Here is a 24,040-nt window from a genome sequence, read left to right on the forward strand (position 1 = left end):
ACTGATTGTTTACTGTACTATACCAGAATGTCAGTTTTGTCTACCTGAAGGTTGTTGTGTATCACACTGAGCTGGTTCGATTCCCATTTCAACAACAGGTCAAAGTTTACTGGGAAAAGTCAATACTATAGTAGCTGCACAGAAAAAGGATATGCACATTTGTATGTATACAACACATTTATTTGTGTAGCAAAGTGTTACATGTACTGTAAACAGAAAATTCACCTTTGATCTTTCATGTAAAGTCAAATACAGTGAACAGAAGATTTGCCACATAATGACATCCACGCCAAAAAACAACAACATCCCTGCAACAATTAAAAAACTTGCGGTAGTTCAGTTCAAGAACAACAAATTGTACCTCCTACTCATAGATATTTATGGAATAATCATGTGTGTCTGACAGATTTCGATAATTAAATGGATAATTTTGCCTGTGATGGCTCAAACGATGAAAGAATGTGTAGAAGTTGTGATATTTTAAGATATGTTGTTCTTATTTATTGTTTCTTTTTTGGGGGGCTTTTATTGCTATAATCCTATGTATTTATATGGTTCTTATTGTAACTTGTCCCTCCAACTGCCCCATGCCTTTAATATGTTTCCTTTGACTTAACTTATTATTGGTTGTCTGTTGTATGTACAGTATGTATGTATGGATGCATGGACTGGGAATGCTACAAATGAATTGCCCCCTTGGGGATAAATAAAGTTGTCTGAACTGAACTGAACTGAACTGAACTGAACTGAACACGACGACAATTTCACTGAGAGTCAACTCATCAGTTTTGAGCAGCAAGACATGTGCAGGTGTTTATTGTGAAAATTATAGACAGTTGTACTGACTCTTTTGCACGCATGTGCCAAAACACCTGCAATTTGCTTGAATGAATGAGAAATTCTAATCTGTTGTGAACAACACATTCCCTTTCAGAGATTTGAAACTTATTGTTTTAAAAAAAAATAAATTGAGAATTCGAGAATTTAGCCAAAGCGAATGAGAGAAACTGTAATATGACTCCCTTCTGGAGGAACTCAGTTTAGTAAACTCAGTTTCTTCTTTTAAATCACGCCTCAAAACCTACCTTTACAGGAAGGCCTTTTTATGGCAATCCCTTATTTATATTGCATTATCGTTGACTTTTTGTACACAAGTCTTATATTTAACATTTTATTTTAGCCTATGTTTTTATTCTGTTTTTATCTTGATGTTTGCACTATTTTAACTTATGTAAAGCACTTTGTAACTATGTTTGGAAAGGTGTTAGACAAATAAAATGTATTATTATTTATTATTATTATTATTGAAAATTACAAAATGTAGCTCTTTATTGTTTAACAACATAACAAAGGACACATATAGGGCATTTATCCCCATGATAAACACAAGCAAAAACATCCCTTAATTTTAGAAGTCAGAAAGAATCAAAAGTTAATATCTAATAATACATTTGCCAGGAACTTCTCTTGGCTTTATTGTCTCTCTTATTAGTCAGTCAAGACTTTGAACTACAACAACAACAACAGCATTACCTTTAAACACACACAGGATGTTTGGCTCCATACATACAGCGCCCAGCAAAGACAGAACAGAATGTTCAAAAAAATCGAACCCTCATGTGTGCACGTGAACGCTCCAACGAATCCCACTGACCAATCAGCGTCCAGACAGAGTGTTCCATCATCTCTTGTGTTTGTCCCGTTCGAACCTTCTAACTTTTTTGCGGTTGCTATGGCTGCGAGAGTTCATGCAAGGCTGTGTGGTGGTTAATACATCCATGGTGGTGACACACACACACACAGAAAGAGAGAGAGAGAGGGAAGTGACGACTGGGGCTGTTGTTGGGACACGTGACTGGAGAGCTGCACTGATCTGTTTTGACAAGCAGCCGTGGAGGGGAGGGAAGTGAGCTGAGGAGGAGGAGGAGGAGGAGGAGGAGGGGAGGCAGCAGACTGTAAGCATCACGACTAAAAGGAGAGGATTCACTGTTCCCTTTCATCTCGACCTAATCTTCTAGTTTCAAGCAGTCAAAACGGGCCGTTGAGAACATTGAGTCAACCGTTGCCCCCGTTGCTACGACGACGCGGACGTTAACCGTTAAGTCTGGCTATTTGTTGTCGGGTTTGAAAAAAGTTGGAAAGGTCGCTAAGGAAAGTCAGCACAGGTGGCGTGTTTTTCTAACGTTAAATGGATGGATATGGATGGGTAGAAAGTGGACCATATCCGTTTGAGCTGTGGCTACCTGCGCTAAGTATATATATATTGGGGGTTGGGGATGTTTTGGGGAGGTCGTCGTCACCATTAAATAACCAAACAGTGACGGTTGAGTGACGGTTAAGTGACGGTTAAGTTTGCTACCTAGCTGCTGAGTTAGCAACCGTTGCGAGGGAGCCAATGTTACAGGAGAGAGAAGAGGACACCGACATGCACCGCGACGTAACTATGGTTCAGGTGGTGGCATTTGAGACGAGTAGCCAGCTTGCTAGTTAAATAAACTAGTTACTAGCACGTTGACATCTCCTGTAACGCTAACTGTGGCTCTTCTCAGTTGTGTCTTTGTGTGGACAACACAGTGCGACTAGATGGAAGCGTACAGTAGCATGCTAACAAAGCAACGCTTTGTTGTTGGATAAGGGGGGCAGCTGGCTGGCACCAACACAACAAGGCTACCAAAGCTGATATTATTATTGCTTTACTAATACAGCAGTCACAGGAGGCTGTGTGTGTGATAGAAAAGAAGACCCTGCTGCAAGAGACCTCTGAAGGCAACCTGATGACACTGGACAACATGAAGTCGGAGCGAGGTATGTGGAGCACTAACAAAAACACACATTGTGCATTTCCTTAATTTTGTAGTTTTAGTGGACTGGACTACCCATTCCCCCTGAGAGAGAAGAATCAGGCCAGGGGAGTTATGTAACAGCTGGTCATCCTGGTTATGTGAATTAACAAAGCCTGACCCGAGTCAATGAGGACATGTACACACATTCACTGCTCTAGTTTTGGGAATGTTTCTTCCTCTCCCTCCTCCTCATTTCATCCGCATCAACATTATAGCTATATAACCTGCAAGATCCTCATGCCAAAAAATGCTGTTCCCCTTTTTTTTCCAGAGCAGCTCTCGTTTTGACAGTCTTCCTGCTGCAAAAAAAATGTTCCTGACAACCCACCTCTGTTGTGGAAATCAGGCTCCTGCCTTATGCTCTGCAACCTGTTTACATGTTGCTGTGTCTGCAGCAAGAGGTAAAACAGGGACAGAGGGGGACACCCTTGTTTGTTTCAGCGTGATTACGCACATTTTTTATCATTGCTCTAATTTGTAAAAAAAAAAGGGTTATTTCAGACTCGGTGCCTTTTAATCTGACACGATTCACATTAGGTGTTGTGTAAGCCCCCTTCATTGTATGAGCTAAATCATTGATTTTTTACATGGCTATTTGTGATCCAGGGTGACAGCTGACTTGATCAGTTGTCAACAACACAATAGCACCATACTTGGAAGCAGCGAAGGTAAAACAGGGACACAGGGGACACCCTTGTTTGTTTCAACGTGATTATGCAAATTTTTTGTCATTGCACTAATTTGTAAAAAAAAAGGTTATTTCAGGCTTGGTGCCTTTTAATCTGTGTCCCTGACACGATTCAAATTAGGTGTTGTGTAAGCCCCCTTCATTATATGAGCTAAATCATTGATTTTTTACATGGCTATTTGTTATCCAGGGTGACAGCTGACTTGATCTATTGTCAACAACACAATAGCACCATACTTGGAAGCGGTGAAGGACCGCTGTCCTCAGTCATGACGAGATTAGCTGCAGTCAATCAGGGATAGTCTGTGTTTCTGCATAGGTTATGAAACTGCAGTCGGGCTGCTGACTGGCCTGAGTGGGATCTTCCTTGGAGCACAATATGCTGGTAATGGGACTCCACAACACACAGTAAACATGCGCCCTATATGGGCCTAGACTTTTAACCCTAGCCTCGCCTCGTCTTGACTGTAGGAACCTAGGCCTTTATATAGAAGCACTGACCCAGACATCTGTGTGATGTGGCTGGCCTGCGTAAAGGGCACACTGACTGTGTACAGTGTAATTATAGCCTAATAATGCAGCACGGCATGCTGGGTCAACTGTGAACAGGAGCCCTTTGGTTTTATGTTGTAGTATTGGTTGGTTATTGAGATGATTTTACAACCAAATACTCTGCTTTATATCAGCACATAAGACTGTCTGCAAGCTGTATGCCTGAGGCACAGTACTACAACGAGCCTGTTCTTCACCCTTCATGGGTTGTCACCATGTCAGGTTGGCTCACTCACTGTCATGTTCTAATTATGAAAGCTTGCTGCCACTGTAGAAGCTGCTCCACATCAGTAGCTCCCACCCAGTTTGACTGGCAGACATGATGGGGCTATTGTTATTTTGCACATGCTGTACCGTTCCTGTGGCGGAGATACCAGGCTGCTTATAGCCCACACGCCGTTCTTCTTTTGCCTCTCAGAGAAAGGGACTGCAGCAGTGGTGAGAGAGGCTGTTTACTTAGCAGCCTGGACCACAGCAAAGTCAAGCTTAGCGCAGTTGATGCTGGATTGAGGGTTCCCTAGGAGAGCCTAGCTAAATTAAGTTGGAAGGGGAGAGCTGAACATGTCCAGACATGTGTTTCTAACACTAAAACTCCTGCATCATGAGCTGTGACCTCCTGATCAGGTGGGTGTGAAAGTCAAGCCAAGGCTTTGAATGGGTGATGAGGTGATAGATTCAGGCTGTACCCTCCTGGCATAACTTGGATCTTGCTCCACCTTTAGCACCTTGAGAAAGGGACTATGGGATCTGCTGATGCTCAATATTGAATTTGTGCTGATGTTGACCTTAATAAACAGATGTCATATCAGGCTGATGTGACCACCCCAAATTAAGTTTCTTAGTCACTGCTGTAGCACAATTTTATAAAGCTTCTAGATAGGGATGCACCGATCTGACTTTTTCAGTCCCGATACCGAGTACCAATCCGATACCAGTGTTTAATTAATAAGCTAACGATGGAAGTGACTAGGATCATTATTTTATGTGTAAAGCCCCAGACACACCAACCCGACATCAGAGAAGTAGCGGCGATGAAGGCTGCCTGGTGTGTCGCCTCACGTTGCCTTTGTTTTGGCCAACCAGTTGCACTCGAACACGACACAAAGACTACAGCCGACGGCCAGTTAGCACAGACGTTCTGCGCCTGCGTGAGATGAAATAACTCTCCACACCAGCAGATCGCGGTAGTCTGTATTCATCATTCAAAAAGGGAAACCGGAAGATCGAGGACTGCGGATATACAAGCCGTTGTTATGGTACGTACATGAAATAAAGCGACGTTTGCCGACAATTTTCACACCACTCTCCCTCACCACTTAGCTTCATTCCAGATGGCCATGTCACTGTGAAAATATCCGTGTACTGGAATGATCAGATGAGATGAGGATGTAGAAAGGGGAAGAGCCTTCTGTGTGAAAAATCTTCAACATTAATAACAGGAATTACAATTCAGGTGTAAACCTTTTTAATGCAGCAACATATTGGTCAAAACTTAAACAGGAATTAAAACTCCAGTATGTAATGTATATAAACATAGAATAGAGCGGCCCCATTGTCTTCGATGCAGTTGTTTGAGTCCGATGTGTAATAATGTTTGTGAATGTCCCCAGATACACTCAAGTAGTGCTGTCTAGTTACAGCCTTATATTATCTTAGACATGGAAGAACATTCCAAATTGGTTCGATGCCGTGAGGTACATATTGAAAAACAAAAAGAAGCTCTGGTATCAGATGGGAACCCTGAATCAGAATTAGTATCCAAAGAACAAAGCAGTGTCAGTCTAGGTCTTCAAAGATCTCAGCTCCTGATGAAAACAAAGACTTCAGATGAGCAGTTTTCTTCATGTTCATGCAGCATCTCTTTGTGAGCCACGCTTTTTGTTGTAAAGGTAGAAGAGGAACACTTGTGTTCTGCTCAGGGGCCTAACCAGAGTCATCTGACCCCCTTGTTTTTCTGTGAGTTGAGCTGTGAGTCAGGATGGCGTGAGTGTGTGCGGGTGTGAGGAGAGAGTGAGTGTAAGCAGAGAGTACCCAAACCGGTCGCTATTGGCCCTAATAAGCACCGTACCTACCGTTGAACCATGTGGCTCCGCTGACAGCTTTTACAGGTCCCATAAAGAGCAGCTATGGAAAACCCTGGACCTGTTACACCAGTCAGGGAAAACATGGCTCGTCATATCGGGTTTCAAACTGTTTTGGCTGAAGTGTGGTAAAGCTGTGTTTTATTTGTGTCCTTAAAGACGTAATTTTGTTTTAGTGTGTTTCCATCTCCACATGTAGAAGAGCAAAGTTTGGTTCAGATACCACACTGGAATCTACACCATAAAAATAACCTGTTTATACTCAACTGTGGTCTCCTTCACAACCAAATCACTGAAGAGACATTACAAATAAAAAAGACTTTGAATGATGGTGATGTGAGGTAATACGGTGCAATGTATGAGCAAAGAGCTAAGAATCGTGACTGGGTGCTTCCTCCTTTATGCCCTCAACCACAGCTCTCCTCCTCTCTCTGTTCCACACACACATTAAACAGTATACAGAGAGATGACCTCAGAGCTAGTCATATTGGAGAGACTCAGTCAGCTGGCAAGCCTCAGCACTGTGTTCCTGCTCTCTGTATTTGTGTTTTTGTATGGTGGTGCTTCCTGTTTAAAGTCATTAGTCCTTTAAGGAGGAGTTGGATACAAGTCCACCCCCCTAACCCCCTCTCGCCCAACGTACTCCACGGCCTGCCTTCTGCTGTGCACTCAGCCAGATTACAGCTGTCCTGAGATGTCCCAGCCTAGGCTTGCAAAACACTGGGAATATTCACTTTCCATGGGAATTAACAGGAATTTATTGGCATTAACTGGAATAAAAATATAGGAAATATAGGGGTTATCTAAGGCTGTTTTTACCATGACATATGCAGATCGAAACAAACCATTTACCATATCATAAGCAGACCTGATCCATTAATTTATAATCTGCTGGTTAACTGAAATATACAATTTAAAAAATATATTCACTCCAGTAATATAGCCTAATCAAAACATGAAAGCATGTAGTCTTTTGGCTCATACAGTGCAGTAGTGTTGGCAGTAGTGTGGGCTGCATATGCGATTGGAAAGTGTGCTGCTGAATGCAGTGCATGGTTACAATTCAATTAAATGGGCATACTTTTAACCAAAACATACCATAAGACCTATTTTTTTTTTCTGTGTATCCCCCCCCCACCCAAATAAGTTCATGGAAAAGTACGCTTTTTAAATTGAAATTGCGCAAAAATTCCAAAATTCCCAAGCTTAAATTCCCTTGGAAATTTTCTGGGAATGTTCCGACCCTTTCGAAACCTTTCCCAGCCACATGCCAGCGAATCAGAGTATATACACTCTCACTGACAAGAGACCCAGATAATCCAGAGAGAATTACACAGTTGTCCCGTGCAGCACCTGTCTACTCCGGTGTTGTCTTTGCCTCCTCCTCTGCAGTGATTTACCCCGTAGCAGGAGGAGGCAGCCAGAACAAGTGCTTTCCTCTGTTTTTACTCCTCTTGACACAGTTGGAGTTCGTCTGTATCGGTATATATTCTTTCCCCCTTTCTTGATCAAAACACATCCTGTCATTTGTCATTACTTATTACATGTATGACAATTAGAAAATTAAACATAAGATGACAGAAACAGATAAACCATAACTTTGTATTTGATGTATTTAAAAGGTCAGATTTTTTTTTTCCTCCCCTAAAGATATTCCTATTTAGGCATACACAATCTTACATTACATATTCATTTCATCAACTAGTTTAAGTCAACATAAGTGTTTCTCCATATTGCTTTTTCAATACAACACCACGGTCATTTGCTGACCCAGCTGCTCTGAACATGAATATTGGACTCCCCATTGTACGCCGAGATTCAGAGCTGCCTTTTGCAATGAATACCAATACTGGGTAGGCATTCAGCTGTGAATTACTATCCTGGCACCCGGAGTAATCAGCCTAAATCAATGCTGTTGTGACAGGTTTGACTGTAAGTAGCCCAGCCTTGCCTAGCCGTTATGTGGGATTGGACGCCCAGTCCTCCCAGTCCAGCAATGCTCTTACATAATGCTGTAACATTTAGCACACAAGTGCACTGTAACCCTCTACGGGCTTAATACTTAAAGTCACACAGTGAGCTGTATCCACACGCACACTGACATAAACACAGGTGTACATATTTAGTGCAGCTACTCTGCATTGAGGCTCAGTGTTAACAAGCTGTACGGACACACTAAAATACACCATCCAGACTTGGACTGGCTAAAGCTGAAAGTAGCAGCATGGGTCGCATTTCATGCTGCCAGGGTGCCACTGAGCAAGTGATGTCATCGCTGGTGCGTTCGTCACATCCTCCCGCCCCCGTGGCTCTTCTTAGCCAACCAGCAGCCAGCTCTGCAGGAACAGGAAGAGCCATCTGGACCTGTTGGTTCTCTCCTGGTAGGGGTGGTGTTGTGGTGGGGACGATGTCTATGTCTCTCTGTATATTCTTCATTTCTGTCTGTCTTTGGCATATTTTGTTTGTCTGCGGATATGCATTCATGCCTCTTCTTCTTCTTTGGGTGTAAGCTATAAGTACTAACTTGTAGTATAGGGATTTCATCTCCATGGGCTATTATTTGCTTGTGTCCTCCATAGTGCATCCTTCCTTTTACTCTAGTATTAATCCCTGATTTAACATACCATAAGTAGATTAGTTCAAATTCTGTGGACGAGCTCGCCTTGCTCAGAAACCACATCCTAAAAAAACACACTCATGCCTGGCACGAAGGTTTGGAGTATGTCTTTGTCATGCTCCCTTCCACCATGCCTGATATTTTTATAACTGAGAAACCAAAATGACAGCTTCTTGTTACTTTCAGCAGTATGTACACAGGAGTATGTCGGGGGATGTGTGATTATTGTTATTCTGTACGATTTGTAAGGAGGGGAGACCTTGTACCGGCAATTTATTTTCTCTCCGACCTTGTAGTGAATCAACCATAGAAATAAAACAGGAGTAGAATGGATATTGAACTGTTTTCCGTGGTCATTTGAGTAGTACAAAAGAAAATGTTGATAGTTGTTATGGTGACAACACATGTCAGACAGTGTGGTCGCAGCTCGCCGGGAAGAAAGCGGACGCAGCTCCTAGAGACTGATGGCTGGCTAGTTAGCTAGGTAGCTTCTCTGGAGCGGTGGGGAGTGAAACGGAGGGGCCGTAGACCCAGCACTGCCGCTGTCCACCAGCCAGCTGTTCGGCTCACTTTCTGAAACCAATGTAGCTTTAAAGCATGGCGAAATTAGGGGCCGTACACATGCCACGTCTAAAAATGCGTGGAATCCAATGTGCTTACTAAGCAACCAAAACCTGCGTGCTGCGATGATGACGACGATGATGAAGTTGCAGTAATTTAGCAGGAAGCCTCACTCACTAACCTATACAAAGTGAAAATAAAGATAAATGCATTTCCAGCACCACAAATCCCTCACAGTAGCTTTACCCTCGATTTGTCTGTGTCAATTTGGCTCACGCTTTCAATCAGATGTTGCGACGTCCTCGGAGGGAAAGGGTGACGCAAGTAAAATAGTCTGCGGGACAGATCATAAGGCTCTGGGTAGCCCTGCACTAAAATTATTAACTTCTCCTCCATATATTTACCGTAGACTGATATTTACGAAAGTAAGAATAGATAACTGCCGGCTGTGATTGGTTGTTTCTTGTCACATGACATGAAGTGCGCGCTGCAGCGTTCTGAAAGTTGAACTATTTTTATTTCGGGGCGAAGCAGTCGCTCTCGCATTTGAGGGTGCCTGCCGCGTGTCTACATTGACAACAATGGATTTGAGCACACAAAATACGCGGTATGTGTACGGCCCCTTAGCAAGCTAGCTAACTAACCAGCTTTCCGCTAGTTAGCTAGCTAGCTTTTTATGCTTCGTAACATTACTACTCCACTGATCGTTTTAGTCGTTACTGCAAAACCTCACCTCAGTGAGTCCGCGACTTGCCGTAAGTCAGGGTTTAGTTTATACAGAAGTTAGCCTGCTACAACAGTCGCAATGGCAACGGTACACATAGAAATGGTCACCACTCTGACCATTTTGCTACGTTGATTTGAATGGGAATGTCCATTCTACTCCTATTTTATTTCTATAGAATCACCTTCCCTGCTCCTCGCTCCACTGGTCTTCTTTTACTCATCCTATCCTCCTCTCCCCTCCTCTCTTTTTCCTCTCCTGTCCTCTGAGTCACGTCGCATAGATTTCAGCTACTGTAACACCTCAGCATTCAACACCTCCAGCACCTCTATCTGCTGCTGATAATATCTTGACAAAAAGCATATTGACAGAAATAGAGCTCAGTTGACTTACTGTCTAAAACACAAGAATGAAATAGGTGATGGTAGGGCCTGACAGATTTATTAGTATACTTATATCGATTTCTGGACGAAGACATTAAAACATTAGCTCTCAGTAGCGTTCATGGAGCACAACGGCAACAAAATTCCTTTTAAATTAATGAGGAAATAAAGAAACTAGTGCCTTGTCAGTCACTGATTTCCTACAGCTGGTTAATGTTGATAGTGACAGACAGTCTAGATTGACTCTGAAGAGGGTCGACTCCTTTTCAGCTTTTAAGGTGTGTCACCAGACACCAGACGTCTTTGGTTGCAAAGAGTTTTATGCAAGCCAGCACTTAAAATCAGGTGCACACACCAGGCCAACACACAACACAAACCTCATCGCGTTATGTGTTTCCATGCTGACAATGTGCCTTTGTGGTCTAGCACTAAAAGATCATAATAAGGGCTGTCAAGCGATTAAAGTATTTAATCGTGATTAATCCCATAGTTGTCCATAGTTAATCGTGATTAATTGCAAATTAATCAAAAATGTTGTATCTGTTCAAAATATACCTCAAAGGGGGATTTGTCAAGTATTTAATACTCTTATCAACATGGGAGTGGACAAATATGATTGCTTTATGCAAATGTATGTATATATTTATTATTAGAAATCAATTAACTCTACAAAACAATGACAAATATTGTCCAGAAACTATCACAGGTACTGCATTTAGCATAAAAACTATGCTCACATCATAACGTGGCAAACTCGGACAACAACAGCTGACAGTGTGTCAGTGTGCTGACTTGACTATGACTTGCCCCAAACTGCATGAATCTGCCCATTTTCATTCACATATATAGAGGTCAAAGGTCAAGGGACCCCTTTGAAAATGTCAACTAATTAATGTCCATGGAGCGATAATCTATCTCTTATGAATTATTCCTTTAAAGTAATAGAATCATGGTTACTCATACACAAACTCCCAGTCTCTGTTTACGGAGAGTACCTCAGGGGCTCATTGTGGAGGCGTTAAGCACATAGTTTATTAACAAGAGTGGGAGGTTAAGTTAATTTGAGACTCATCACAACTATCCCCTTTCCTTTTCTCCATTGTCTCATCTCATCGCTTTCAGGCCAACAACCGGCCTCATTACTGAGTGAGGCGATTCCCCTTATCATCCTCAGTATTGCTTAATCCTCACAACAAACCAGCTGACAGTCACTCTGTCCTGTTAAACTGGGTTAATAATATTCTTTTTTATCCTTTTTTCTCAGCTGATTTTCAGTGGTTAGGTTTTTGTTTTTGATGTGGAAACATGTTGTTAATGAATGCTGTTAAATTTAGGGGTCAATGAGTTGTAACTTTGAGTTGAACAAATCCTGACAAAGAAGGTTCTGAATGATAAATACATGGGGTACAATACACTAATGAAACGTGAGAAGCATTGAAAAGGAGAGAAGGTGAACAAGAGCTGTTTGGTGGCCTTTTGGCACAGATTAATCATTCAGTAGAAGAATAAGGTGAGGTTTTTTTTTCCTAGCCACGTCCAGACTTTGGCCTTGTGCTTCTTTGTCCCAAGCGGTTAATTCCAGTCACCAACCACCTCGATCTGCCTGGGCCACGACTGACACACTTTTCATGTGGCCCTTGGAGCTACACCGCTCGGGTTGCTCAATTTGTACTCCCCTTTCTAGAAATTGGCATCGGCAGCACAGGAGAGGTCAAATGCCTGTGCATTCATGTTGTACAGGGCCGCTTTTGGTTACAGGGAGAAGCTGGTTTGTCCTACTGCCCTAGTGTCGCGGAGATGCCAGCAGTCAGCTTGCTGAAACCTAAACTGCTATGGTAAAGATTTAGTGTCAGATGTTGCCATTTAAGGAGATAGGAATTGGCCAAGGGGACCCCGTCTATGCACACAGTTGAATTAAGTGGCCTACAGAGTAAATATGAGTAGTACATTTCAGAACATTATTTTGAAGGATGAAATTATCATCTTTAACATTTTCATTCTCATAAAGAAATCTTGATATTAGGGCTGCACCTAACGATTATTTTCACTGCCAATTAATCTGTTGATTATTTTCTCAATTAATCGATTAGTTATTTGGTCTATAAAATGACATAAAATGGTGAAAAATGTTGATCAGTGTTTCCCAAAGCCCATGATGACGTCCTCAAATGTCTTCTTTCGTCCACAACTCAAAGACATTCAGTTTACGAAAATGATGCACATTTAAGAAGCTGGAATCAGAGAATTTTGACTCTTTTGTCTTAAAAAAAGATACAAACCAATTATCAAAATAATTGGGGTTTCATAGTTGACAACTAATCGATTAATCATTGCAGCTCTACTTGATATTGTTTTCGCCTTCTTGCCAATATTATAAATAACTTTATAAATAATATTGTGATGTGCATTCTCTGCTTTATGTGTCATTTCTATCAAATGAAAATGTGAATGTTTGTACCTAATAGTGTACATTGTTATGGCTTGATATAGCAGGACTTGGTTCTACAGACCGGCTCTACTGGGGCTTAGTAATTCCCACTTTGCCCACCTTGACCAGTGCTGCTGTACTCACTCCACTCCACGTTACATAACAGGTGTTAGACAATGAGTTTGCACTCTTGCCTGAATAACAGGGGCTTAGGGGGCCTAGCTACAGCATGTGCGAGTAAGTAAGGTCAAAAAGGGCACAACAAACCTTAGGTCACTGCGTCTGAAGGGAATCTTTCTGGCATTTCAGGAAAGATGAGAGGCAAATTAGCAACGAGAGGTGTGATGAATTGATATGAACAATGTCACACATGGTTTACACTGTAGGTCCCTTTAGCCACAAGTATGCCTACCTCATTGAGTATTCATGGGTCTTTTTCTTTTTTTTCAAAGTTTACAGCACATATAATTTTTTTCAGCTTCACTCCGCTTGACATTTTCTCAGCCTAATGCATTTACACCTTGAAGCAGAGCAACCAGTCTTCCTCTTTCAGCCACCAAGCAACTCATTTGAATAATGGGGGCTTTAAGTACCTTACTCAAGGACTTCAGTTTCTGGCTGGAAAGCACACTGTATTTCATTCCTTACCTAGGATGTCTCAGCAGGTCTGGGATTTTAATTTACATCGTTGTGGTCAGTAGCTGGCAGAGAGTATGCAAGTTTTCATCTGATTTAAATGCTATAGCAGCTGATATTACCGGTGTGCTTCTCACTGATATCAGCTGGCATTGTGTGTGGCTGCAATGAACTCTTGGCACTCCTTCAACCATGGTTACCTAACCGTGGTGATAGGCTGCCATTGTTGCTGGTGCTTTCATCATACAGAACTGACCTAATACTGTTCGAAAGCTGAACAGCACACATGATTTAAGGGGGATTTCTGTGCATGAACTCAACAAAAGTTTATTGCAGTAAGTGTGGATTTAAAATAGATGATCTACTAATGCTACATACAACTATATTAGAAAAAACATCAGATGTTTTTGCTCGAAAGCCAAGTACAAAACAATAACAGGAATTTGTCTTTTTACTTACCAGAAAATTATATGGAAAAGGGAGACAAGGACATGTCAAAGCGTAAGAAGTACTAATTGATAGACATAGCACATAGCTGCTCTCTTAAGTCAGGTCCTAGGTCAGACCGAGCCTTAAAATTTAATTTTTTCCACATCAGCTGAGATGAGTTTTGTCTGTTAAGTGCTGCCTCACGATGAAAAGTTTTTTCCAGAGTCCCAGAGCTTGTTTACCATGTGACTTCACTAGTATGCAAGTTGCTCAGCTTCTAAACAACAGCCTTTCTTCACAGCTGACAATGATGGGTGTGAGAGAGAGGGCAAGGTGGTGTGTCAGTCTGGGTCGAGTGTGTGTGTGTTTTGTTTGTTGGCAGTGGGAGAATAATAGCAGCTGAGTTCACAAAACAGAGGAAGGGTTCTCCTCAGCTGTACTAAGGCCTCTCAGCCAATCAGGGCTTGTTGCTACGTCTGCTGTGAATCTGCCCCTTTTGTGTTGCAGAGAGAGGGACACACACACACATCATAGATCCAAAGTCCATAGATTTGAAGAAACGTTTGAGTTAATCAAGCGGCAGGAAGCTGGAAAAGTTTGGAGTAAGGCAGCGTCTTATGTTAAATCATATTGGACCATAACAAAACTTCCTGTGTTGACAGATAAAGGCCTAAGTTTACCGATGAGACGTGCTGATAGTCGACTTAAAAGTAGAATTCTCAGGGTTTTTTAGCAGTAATTTAAAACAACAGTTAAATTTCAGCACCTCAAACTGAATATTAATCATTCTTTACCAGTGACCCGTACCATTCTTTAAAATCTGGCAAAAACACACCAGTTTCTTGGCATACTTCGCCATCACTTCCATTGTTTTTTAATGTTGTAACACAAGGCAGACAAAAACAGGAAAGGTGAGCTGGCAGTGACCTGGTAAGAAACGCAATGGAAACACAGCTGACGCTGCTATTACACTTGTAATTTAGCAGCAAACCTGCGCTGCTTTGCCACAGAGAGGGAGAACAAAAGAGTGACACAAAACATTCAAGACACACTTCCAACAACATTACACACCTACACAAATGGAGCTCAACATACCCACAGAGCGAGTATGACCACATAAACAGACAAACAACAGGCAGTATCGTTGTACAATGCAAGGACAGTCAGAGTACAATAGACTAACACAAAACAGTCCTATGCTGTGTATACCGAGTGCACGTCACACTCGCAGAGCACAACAGGAGCATTAATTGTCTTCAAACTCTTTCTTGTCAAGCTGCAGCTCACTGTCACATACAAAGACGCATATTGGTGCAGCTCATTCCTATAGACAGACACTCTTCAATTACCGTGACGGGAATGTTTAACACAATGTCTCCGTTGCCTTGGTAACACTTTTTTTTCCCCCCCTTTCTTCCCCGGCCAACAGTTGTGATCGTTGATCACTGTTCTCCCGTAGTCCCAGGTCAGTGAGCCGGGAGAGAAATGACCGAGGCCACGTATCCCCTTTCATTTACTGCAACACCTCCTTTTTATATCGGGACTTAAAAAGGACAAGTGATGCTGCTGTGCTTTGCCACAGGGCTCACTTAATTGTGTCTTAAATCCTACTGCGGTTTCTGCTTTCACTGGAAATGTATTAATATTGAAACATTTAAAACCCACATAGGTGCATTGAATAAGTGGATGTTTTTTGTAGGGATGGGGGGGGGAATCAATACAGCATAGTATCACAATATTTTGCGTGGCAATAATATATGGTTACACGGACGTCAAGTATCGATCTTTAATTATATAACTATTAATAACTATTAACCTCTTAACAATCCGACGGCCAGCCGGATTCGGATACTCTGTCTTTCAGAGGTTGTAGCGGGCTCCGTTTTAAAGCTAGAGGGAAGATACTGGTATCATAAATCTAAGGAATTGTGGTACCAACCATGTCATGTTAGCTTGCCGGGAAGAACGCTAAATAATGCTCCAAAGTTACGCAATATTTTGGTGAGGAAAAACTGGCATGGCCATTTTCCAAAGGGGTCCCTTGACCTTTGACCTTTGACCTCAAGATCTGTGAATGAAAACCCTGAGATGAACTGTATCTTATTAAATAAAACAGATGCTGACAAACTGCATAATTTGCACTTGAAAAAAGGTAGTAAATCACAATATAACACAATATATCTTATCGCAATATTCAGCATATTGCTAAATAAGATTGTATCGTGACTTAAATATCGTGATAATATCGTATCGTGAGTCTTTGGCGATTCCCAACCCCTAATGTTTTGTTTGGATTTACCAGTGTAGTCAGCATGTTTGCTAAATATTATGTCAGAATCTTTGCCATATTGATAGTATACTATAACTCTCATGCTTTTTCAGTAGCTTGTGGGGGTTAATGTGTTTTTCCGCAGACGTACTTAGTTTCAATTTTTTTTTTTTTTTGAAATGGCCTAATATGTCTATAGTTGCTGAAAATAACTCAGGTGTTGAGATCAAATATAATATCAGGCTTCTTATTTTAGCTGATGACCATCTGCCCACTTAAAATATATCTTCTAGCCTGTACCTAATTAACATGTATTCAGTTGTCCAAACCTGTGGGCATTGCTGGCCTGTCTACATGTTGTCGACATGGGAAGTTGAAGACACAATATGCTTGAAGTCATGACAACGCCGTTGTCAGACAGCCGACTACAAAAATAGACATCGCAAGACCTCTCCCTCCTTGGTCTGCTGCCAAAAATGGTGACTGATTTATTTCCTCTGCCTTTTAACACCACTATGAGGAACATGGAAAGACTAGACAATAGCTGTGGTCAGCTTACCTCAGAACTATCACAATTTGCACTTGAGTTGTAAACACCATGTCAGTCTAGAAGATCGTGCACTAGATTCTAGCATGAAATCCGAAAAGCAAAAAACACTTTGCTTGCATTCAAAACACTCATGTATTGTGGGCATCTGTATGTACCACATGACATGATGTCAGTTCAGGGTGCTATGACTCAAGTACAAAATGTTATGCTAACTAGCAAAATACCGAGTGTTACGTAAGCACAACATTCCCTGAAAAGCAGATGAACTTATGTCAATGAATACTCAGAACATTACAGAATTTGCTGCTCTACATATACCAGATTGTGCACACATTGTTCATATGTGCGTTGTGAAAGGATAAATACAATACATACTGATGGTGAGACCGCTCGTTCTCTTTAGGCCGTTAAGTTTTATTGTCTTGCATATTTCAGGACATGCAGCATGTTTGGAACCACACTCTTGTTGTGAATTGCTCATAGAAATGGAGAGTTGATTAGGAACATGTACTTTAAGAAAAATATAAGCACGCAGTTGTAATCCTTCAGATGTATAGGATAAAAAGAGATACAGACCAGCTGGTCTCCAAATATAGTCAGACTGCAGAACTGGCCCTGAAACAGAAAAGACGGCATTGCAAACAATTCCCATGGTGGTGAAAAGCAGTGGCCCGAGCTGCTGACACTTCAAATCTGCCACCTGCTTTTGCTACCAGTGCATTTGAATACTTTGAAGCTGGCTATGTGCTTTCATAGTCTTGGGATAGCTACATGGTGGACTGGACATCAGGCAGACTTCAAAAGCACAGCCAGGTGGATTTTAGGGGAGCTCCTTTTTGATTTTCAAATAATCCATGAGCTATTTGTGCTGTGCTATGGGAAGCGGGTTAGCTTAGCCTACTAACTATAGTACCGTACGTAGAAATCAAAGAGACACAGTTTGGCATATGTGTCAGCATTTAAGCAGGTTACGTGTGGCTGTTGGAACTTTTCTCACAGTCTTGCAATTATTTTTATCGTTCCAAAGTGTATGACTTCAGGCATTCACCACATTAGCCTTTTTTTGAACATGGCCGCTGCTGGCAGAACCATCACAAAGTCATCAAATAAGTGATTGTAAGAACCTTCCCTTTGAAATCAGAGAGAGAGAGAGAGAGACAGAAAATGAGAGCTACCAAGTTGTGTCTATATTTATCTTACCGGGGGCTGCAGTAAAGAGATTTGGTATGGAAGAACTGTCAGTGTAATCTCTCATTCTGCCTCTGTGTATTCATTATAGAAGTGCAGCGGTGTGTATGTACGAAAACGTGCGTGTGTTAGGGCTGCACAATTCGTGATGAAATCTCAAATTTCTCACTCAAAGTTGAGTGTTTGATTTTGTCTCACTATTCTTAGGGTTTGAAAATAAAAACACTGCCTCTGTAATCTTCGTGAGCCCTGGATAATTTCGATAAGTATGATGGCACACTGTTATGCAGCCTTATGCAGTGCATCAGCTTCACCATATTGTATTTTGTGGTTACTTTTGCTGGTTTGGCTCCAATTATGGCAAACCAGTATGAACATTAGTGTGTTTGACTCTTTTCATCCAACAAAGTCCCACACAACAGAATAATAAGTAGAACTGGTGTTTAAATTTAGATTTGTTTCCGTTTCTGCTCCCTCTACTTATGCACAGTTCAAGAGAAGAACACAATCTTGTCATTTGTGGAACAACTTGGGAAGAAAATAGAGATTCCTGCTAATGCAAATATGGCAGAATCGTTGAAGGATGTTGCATAGAGCAGGGGTTCTCAAGCCTTTTGGGGCCAGGAATCCCTTAAAGGGGATAACATTTTCCAAACACCCCCTCATAATCGTAACACCAATTAAGCATAATACTTACTTTTTGTACTTTTAGATGCCATTGGAACTATTTGTATTCTAAAACCTTTCAACCTAAATACTCCAGTCCAGTTTCATAGTGATAAACAGAAACACATTTCTATTTGAATCATGTTAACACCGCTTTGTTTTGCACTGATATTCCAGGTGCTTTGTAATCAGATGTTGCGTTAGCTTGGCTGGCTTCATGGCTTCATTCGCTAGCACCTGAACACACGTGACACATTTTGGTCTCCCATCGCTGTCGCTTGATATAACTGTTGTCCTATTTTCTCAATTTTGCTAGTCTGGGCTTAGCGTCACTTGACGATGTGAACTGACTCCAATATTTTTCCATGCTCGCCAGCTAGCTTGCTCGCTAATAAGCTAAGCTAAGCAGCAGCAGGAACGGTTTGTTACGCCCTGAGTGAAGTGACTGATTCATGACAGATTGACGTGATGTGTCACAATCATATCAGAGTTTCTATTGGCCCAAAGCTAAATTGTTTTATTTTAATGATGCGGCACAATGATACGGACCCCTGGGGGTCCCCGGACCTCACTTCAGAATCACTGGCATAGAGGTATGAGTTAAAATTGCAGTTCCAGTGTCACGCAGCCCTGTTGTACCATAAATGTACTTAGGCTCATTTACATATGCATCTCCACGCATGATTCAAGGTCAGGTCATTACAACATCACAATTTTGCAATGATGTGCGAGTGCAGAAAAAAAGCTTTCGCTCCGAGTCGTTTCCCATCGAGGACATCCGGTGCTGCTGTACCTGATCAGAATGAGGAATTTGCAGTCGGGAAGGTTGAATCTTCACTGTTTGGTTCCATTCAGAAGGAGCCAGATATATCATTGTGTGTTAAGCCGACACACCTCAGCGAGCTCTGCAGACTGCTGCCACTGCTGCGCTGAAGCTGCCTTTAACACACAGCCTCCAGGCAGGCTGGTTATCTAGAGTCTGCAGGTCCCCCCCAAAAAATTCAAATGTCTTAAATCATATCAACTTAAGACCTCAAACGATTTTAAACTCGGAGACCAAAATAGAATTTTAAGCCTCATATCTTAAAAATCCCCTTGTGTCCTTGCTGCGTTGTTTTTCATTAAGGAATCGGTCCAGTTATACAGACCTTTTGTTCTCTCTCTAGTTTTATTATTTATTCATCTTGAGAAATTGAACTCCTGCCCATTGGAGCAGTCCGGGGCTTTAGTGTCTTGCTCGACAGTAGATTTAAGGCTTGGATATTTTATACAACAGTTCAGTGGAATTTGAACACCCTCTGGTTGATGATCTGTCCCTATAAACTCAGCTTATTCATCCTTCTGTCTCTTGGTCTGTCTTGGTGTTTTCCAGTCTGCTTTGAGCAGGTTTTTTTTAAAACAAAATGTTGAATAAGAAAACCCCCACAGCCAAGTCACGATTTGTTCAGTTTCGTAGTACAACAGTTCAAAGTTGGCTTTAGACTTTTCTGTAATTAATACATTTGTCCTCCACAATCTGCCAGACGGGGTGATTTATGGTCTTGGTATTGCCAAGTTACATTTTTATGTTTTCATCTTTAAGAGCTGTCCCAAAAGAACAGAAACAACTTGTAGTTTTTTTAGCAAACTATTTTTGTTGCGGATGTATTTTGACATTCAGAAAGATTAGTTTTGCTGATGCAAATGCAACCTAATTCACTTTTTTTTCTGCAAGGTATCAAACATTTGCATGAAATTCACGTGACAGACTGGAAACATCGTTAATATGACGTCCTGTCTGCCTTTTTCAACTAACAGTGTGTGTTTCCTATCTGCCCTTTAGACTACTCATCTGTCTTATCCAATATCTGTGTAGACCTTCTGTCTCTCTCTACCTCTGAAGCATGTCTCGTCTCTCCCTGGCTGCTGCCCTGCAGCATATTACCTCATATTGTCTGTGTGTGTATTTTTCAGTCTTTGATAACCAGTCGCCCAGCCGTAGGTGAGCTCATCAGTGTTTTGTTCCCGCTGAGACCTTGATCTGTGACTCCCTTTTTCTCATCTGCCACTGGCTTTTGTCTCCAGTCCACCAACACACTAATGAGTAAAGACTACTAAGACTCTAGCTGTGCTCTCACTGCCTCATTTGAATGAAACATGGTCACAAACAAATGATAATGAGCCGCACCGGCTGAACAGAGCAGGATGGGAGTGGTTTTTGCCTTATGGGTACTTACACAGCATTCAAATTAGCTGTGAGTATATGTGAATGTTTGAGTGTGTGTGTGTGTGTGTGCAGAGAGCAGAGCAGCTTTTCCTATAGAAAGAGGGCCAACCATGCAGCGATTGTGTGGCCGCAGAGCACAGATTAATGGGTCGGCTTATATGAATGTGTCCCTCTCTCTCTCTCCTTCTGTCCGTCTTCCCATCTGTCTCTCTGTTAAAACAGACTGCGTACAAAATGTAAAACATTTGAATCCAGCACCATGTATTCAAATTACAAGCTTCAGAATCACAATCACTGTCGTAACCATTTCGACCAGGCACTGACATGTTTGACTTGTTCATTTGCCTCTCTGACAGGCCTTAGGTAATGATGAATCACTCCTAAGTGTGTGTCAGTGTGGCGTGTTTACTCTGAACACTGTGTTTGCTACCAAGGCTGACCGTTCCACTCTCGTCCTGTAGGCCTTTTTTCATCCCACATGACTCTATACTGATCTATTGGCCCGAGGTGTTTGTGTGTGTGTGGGTATACAGGCCCAACCAGCCCGTCTGTAGGCGGGACTCCAGCTGCACTTGGTGGCAGGCAGTCACAGGTCTAATAATAAGATGCCTGAATCTAAATCCGACCTGTTACATAATTCACATCACACATTATCGGGAGATGGAGTAGAGGTCACACGCACACGGAGAAGAGACAGATCGGTGTTGCATTGTGTGTTATGTGCGTGGGTTTGGGTCAGTAAAGTGCGGGATGTATCCACAAAGCCTCTTATTTCAAACAGTGGACCTAAACCTGATTATGTTTTCCTGAGTGAAATATTTTTTTTCTGTTTGCATTATTTCTCAGGCATTGCTAGTATTTGCTATGATACTTCTCTAACTCTCTGAATGCATGGGGACTAGGGGTGGGGGAAAAAACGATTCCCCTCTGTATCGCAAATCGTTTTTTACGATTTTGAGATTTTTTAATGCCAGAGTCAATATATTTGCTTCATTTGAGTCTATGCCGAGGTAGAAGGAAGTTACCGCTTTTATTGTTGTAGTAAGAATAATGTGACGTCATATCCGTTGCGTATCTGTCAACCAAAACAAACTGCAGCAGGCCGCAATGAGGATGTACAAAACAGCGTAGGGTCTGTGTATAAAATGTAATAAATAATGACTAATATATTTGTCTTCAGGACATCTTTGACTGCATACATGCTGAAAATCAAACATTTTAATTTATTAATTTAGATATTTTTCAAAGTAAAAGTCCCTATAAGTATATGATTAAACTCTTTCCCATTGTCTAGTGAATTTACTAGTGATGGCGAGATGAAGCTTCATTAAGCATTGAAGTTCTCCAGCAAATTGGTTTGCAAGAGGGTTCATCTCTCGAGGCTTCATGTGCGCACAAAACCACCTATTGATCAAAACGGGCAGATATTTCACAGATGTGAGGCAGCGGTTTAACCACGCAGAGGGTAGTGAAAGTGCTTGTGTAACTAGAGGAAAATGATAGACGGGAGACTTAATTTGTTTTAATGCAGGAACAATAATTTCTCAACTATGTTTCGGCTTTGGGCGTCTTCAATTACGTTATTTTCTTCTAAGACGATACAAGCCTCGATACGCGCTTCACAGAAAACTTCCTGGATTAATCGACACACGCTCCGGAGCCTCGGTACAGCACCTAACATAACATAACTAGACTTTACACACAGGTTTGAAAAAATAGACACTAAATTGACATCAAGTACACACAGTGCAGTGCAGACATAGAAAGCTCAAAAACAAATTGGAGAAAGAAAGAAAACACATCTCAACAGACACACATTAATTCAAACAGCACAAAAATTAATTAATGAGAGACAGATTTCACATTTTAAAGCGATTGAGAGGCAGGAATAAATTGGGCACGGTCCAGTGGGAAAGAGAGGAGGAGGAGGGGGAGCAAAAGGCAGGATTGAACATTGAGCCCCGCTTGTGAGGCTTAATGATTGGTAAGCAACCCAGATTGTTACATAAATAAATTGCCAAATGATATTAACTACTTGCACCATTGGTTTGACTCTAAAGATCCCTGCATCAAGCTGAAACTCCTCTGTTTTTTCTTAAATATTACAATCAGATTGATTATTTCAAGTTGTTGAAAAGGGACATAATGTGCTTCTACGTTGATCACAGCTCTCTCTCTCTTCATGTCTATGGAAAGGTTTCCTACTTCCCTGCCTTTCATGTGTTGTCCTGCATCCTGATCACCTCCCAGCTTAAGGCTGTGTTTCTTTGTGTTAGTGTGTGTTAGTGTGTGTGTGTGTGTGTGTGTGTGTGTATGTGTAGGCTTCATAGGAATGTTCTTTTCAGTCACGACGCCCTAAAGAATGACAGCTCTCATCTATGGGCTGGGCCCCTTAACCAAAGCCTCCTTCACTAGTCCTTTGTCCTGCATTGCATATGTGTGTGTGTGTGTGCTTGTGTCTGTATGTTTTCAGTGGGTTCACGTGTTTGGTGATGGTGGGTTTGTTGCTGTGTCTTCATGTGTGCTTTAGGAGGGTATTCCTGGGTTTGCCTTTCCTAGAAAGCAGCAATCCGACACCCACTATGCACACATAATTGGGTCTCTGTGTGTATACGTTCAAGAATGGGGGGGGTATATGTAGGACACCACTTCTCAGAGGCTGTTTTCCGCTGCTCCCATAATCACTCTTTTACATCCCTCCCTTCACCCATCCATGCTTCCTTTTCTCTTTTGCTCCTCACCTCCTTCATTGAGCCCAAATCCCCTGATAGGACCAGGAACTGGAGCCTTATACATACAGTATACCTTATAGAGAGCCTAAGTAACCCCACTTCCGGTGGACACCATGGGACCTTATTTTGGAAAAAAATATGAACGGTAGTCAATGGAGAGCAATACATATTTTTTTTATCCCGTTTGAATTGCACCATTTGCGTTTGTTGAAAAACTTTTGAAGTATCAGACTGTGAAAATACGTAATTAGAAAAGACTACACATCCAATCCAGTCATGTAAGTGACGTCTCTCTCTCTGATGCTACGATGCCTGTATGTTTCTTACTGGGATGTACTCACACCAGCAACGGGTCTCACTCGTTCTGTCTTTTCCCGGGTGATAAAAAGACCAGGAGTTGCTGGATAAAACACATCTGGTAAGATAACGTTTAATCTGTGCCTGGTTATAGCTACGTTAGCTAGCTAGTGCTGGTGGCGTATATTGT

At 41.7% G+C, this 24,040-nt stretch overlaps 1 protein-coding gene across 1 annotated transcript in view; it reads left to right on the forward strand.

Annotated features, from left to right (window-relative positions):
* The first annotated feature begins 1,954 nt into the window (after positions 1-1,954).
* The window catches only part of atosa (atos homolog A), a 36,109-nt gene continuing 14,023 nt past the window's right edge, over positions 1,955-24,040 (forward strand). Inside the window, exon 1 of the mRNA XM_074610868.1 lies at positions 1,955-2,805. Within this exon, the coding sequence (XP_074466969.1) occupies positions 2,775-2,805 (31 nt within the window). The 5' untranslated portion in view covers positions 1,955-2,774. The remainder of the gene's footprint in view (positions 2,806-24,040) is intronic.

Source organism: Sebastes fasciatus, chromosome 2 (assembly GCF_043250625.1).
Source record: "Sebastes fasciatus isolate fSebFas1 chromosome 2, fSebFas1.pri, whole genome shotgun sequence".
Taxonomy (NCBI): domain Eukaryota; kingdom Metazoa; phylum Chordata; class Actinopteri; order Perciformes; family Sebastidae; genus Sebastes; species Sebastes fasciatus.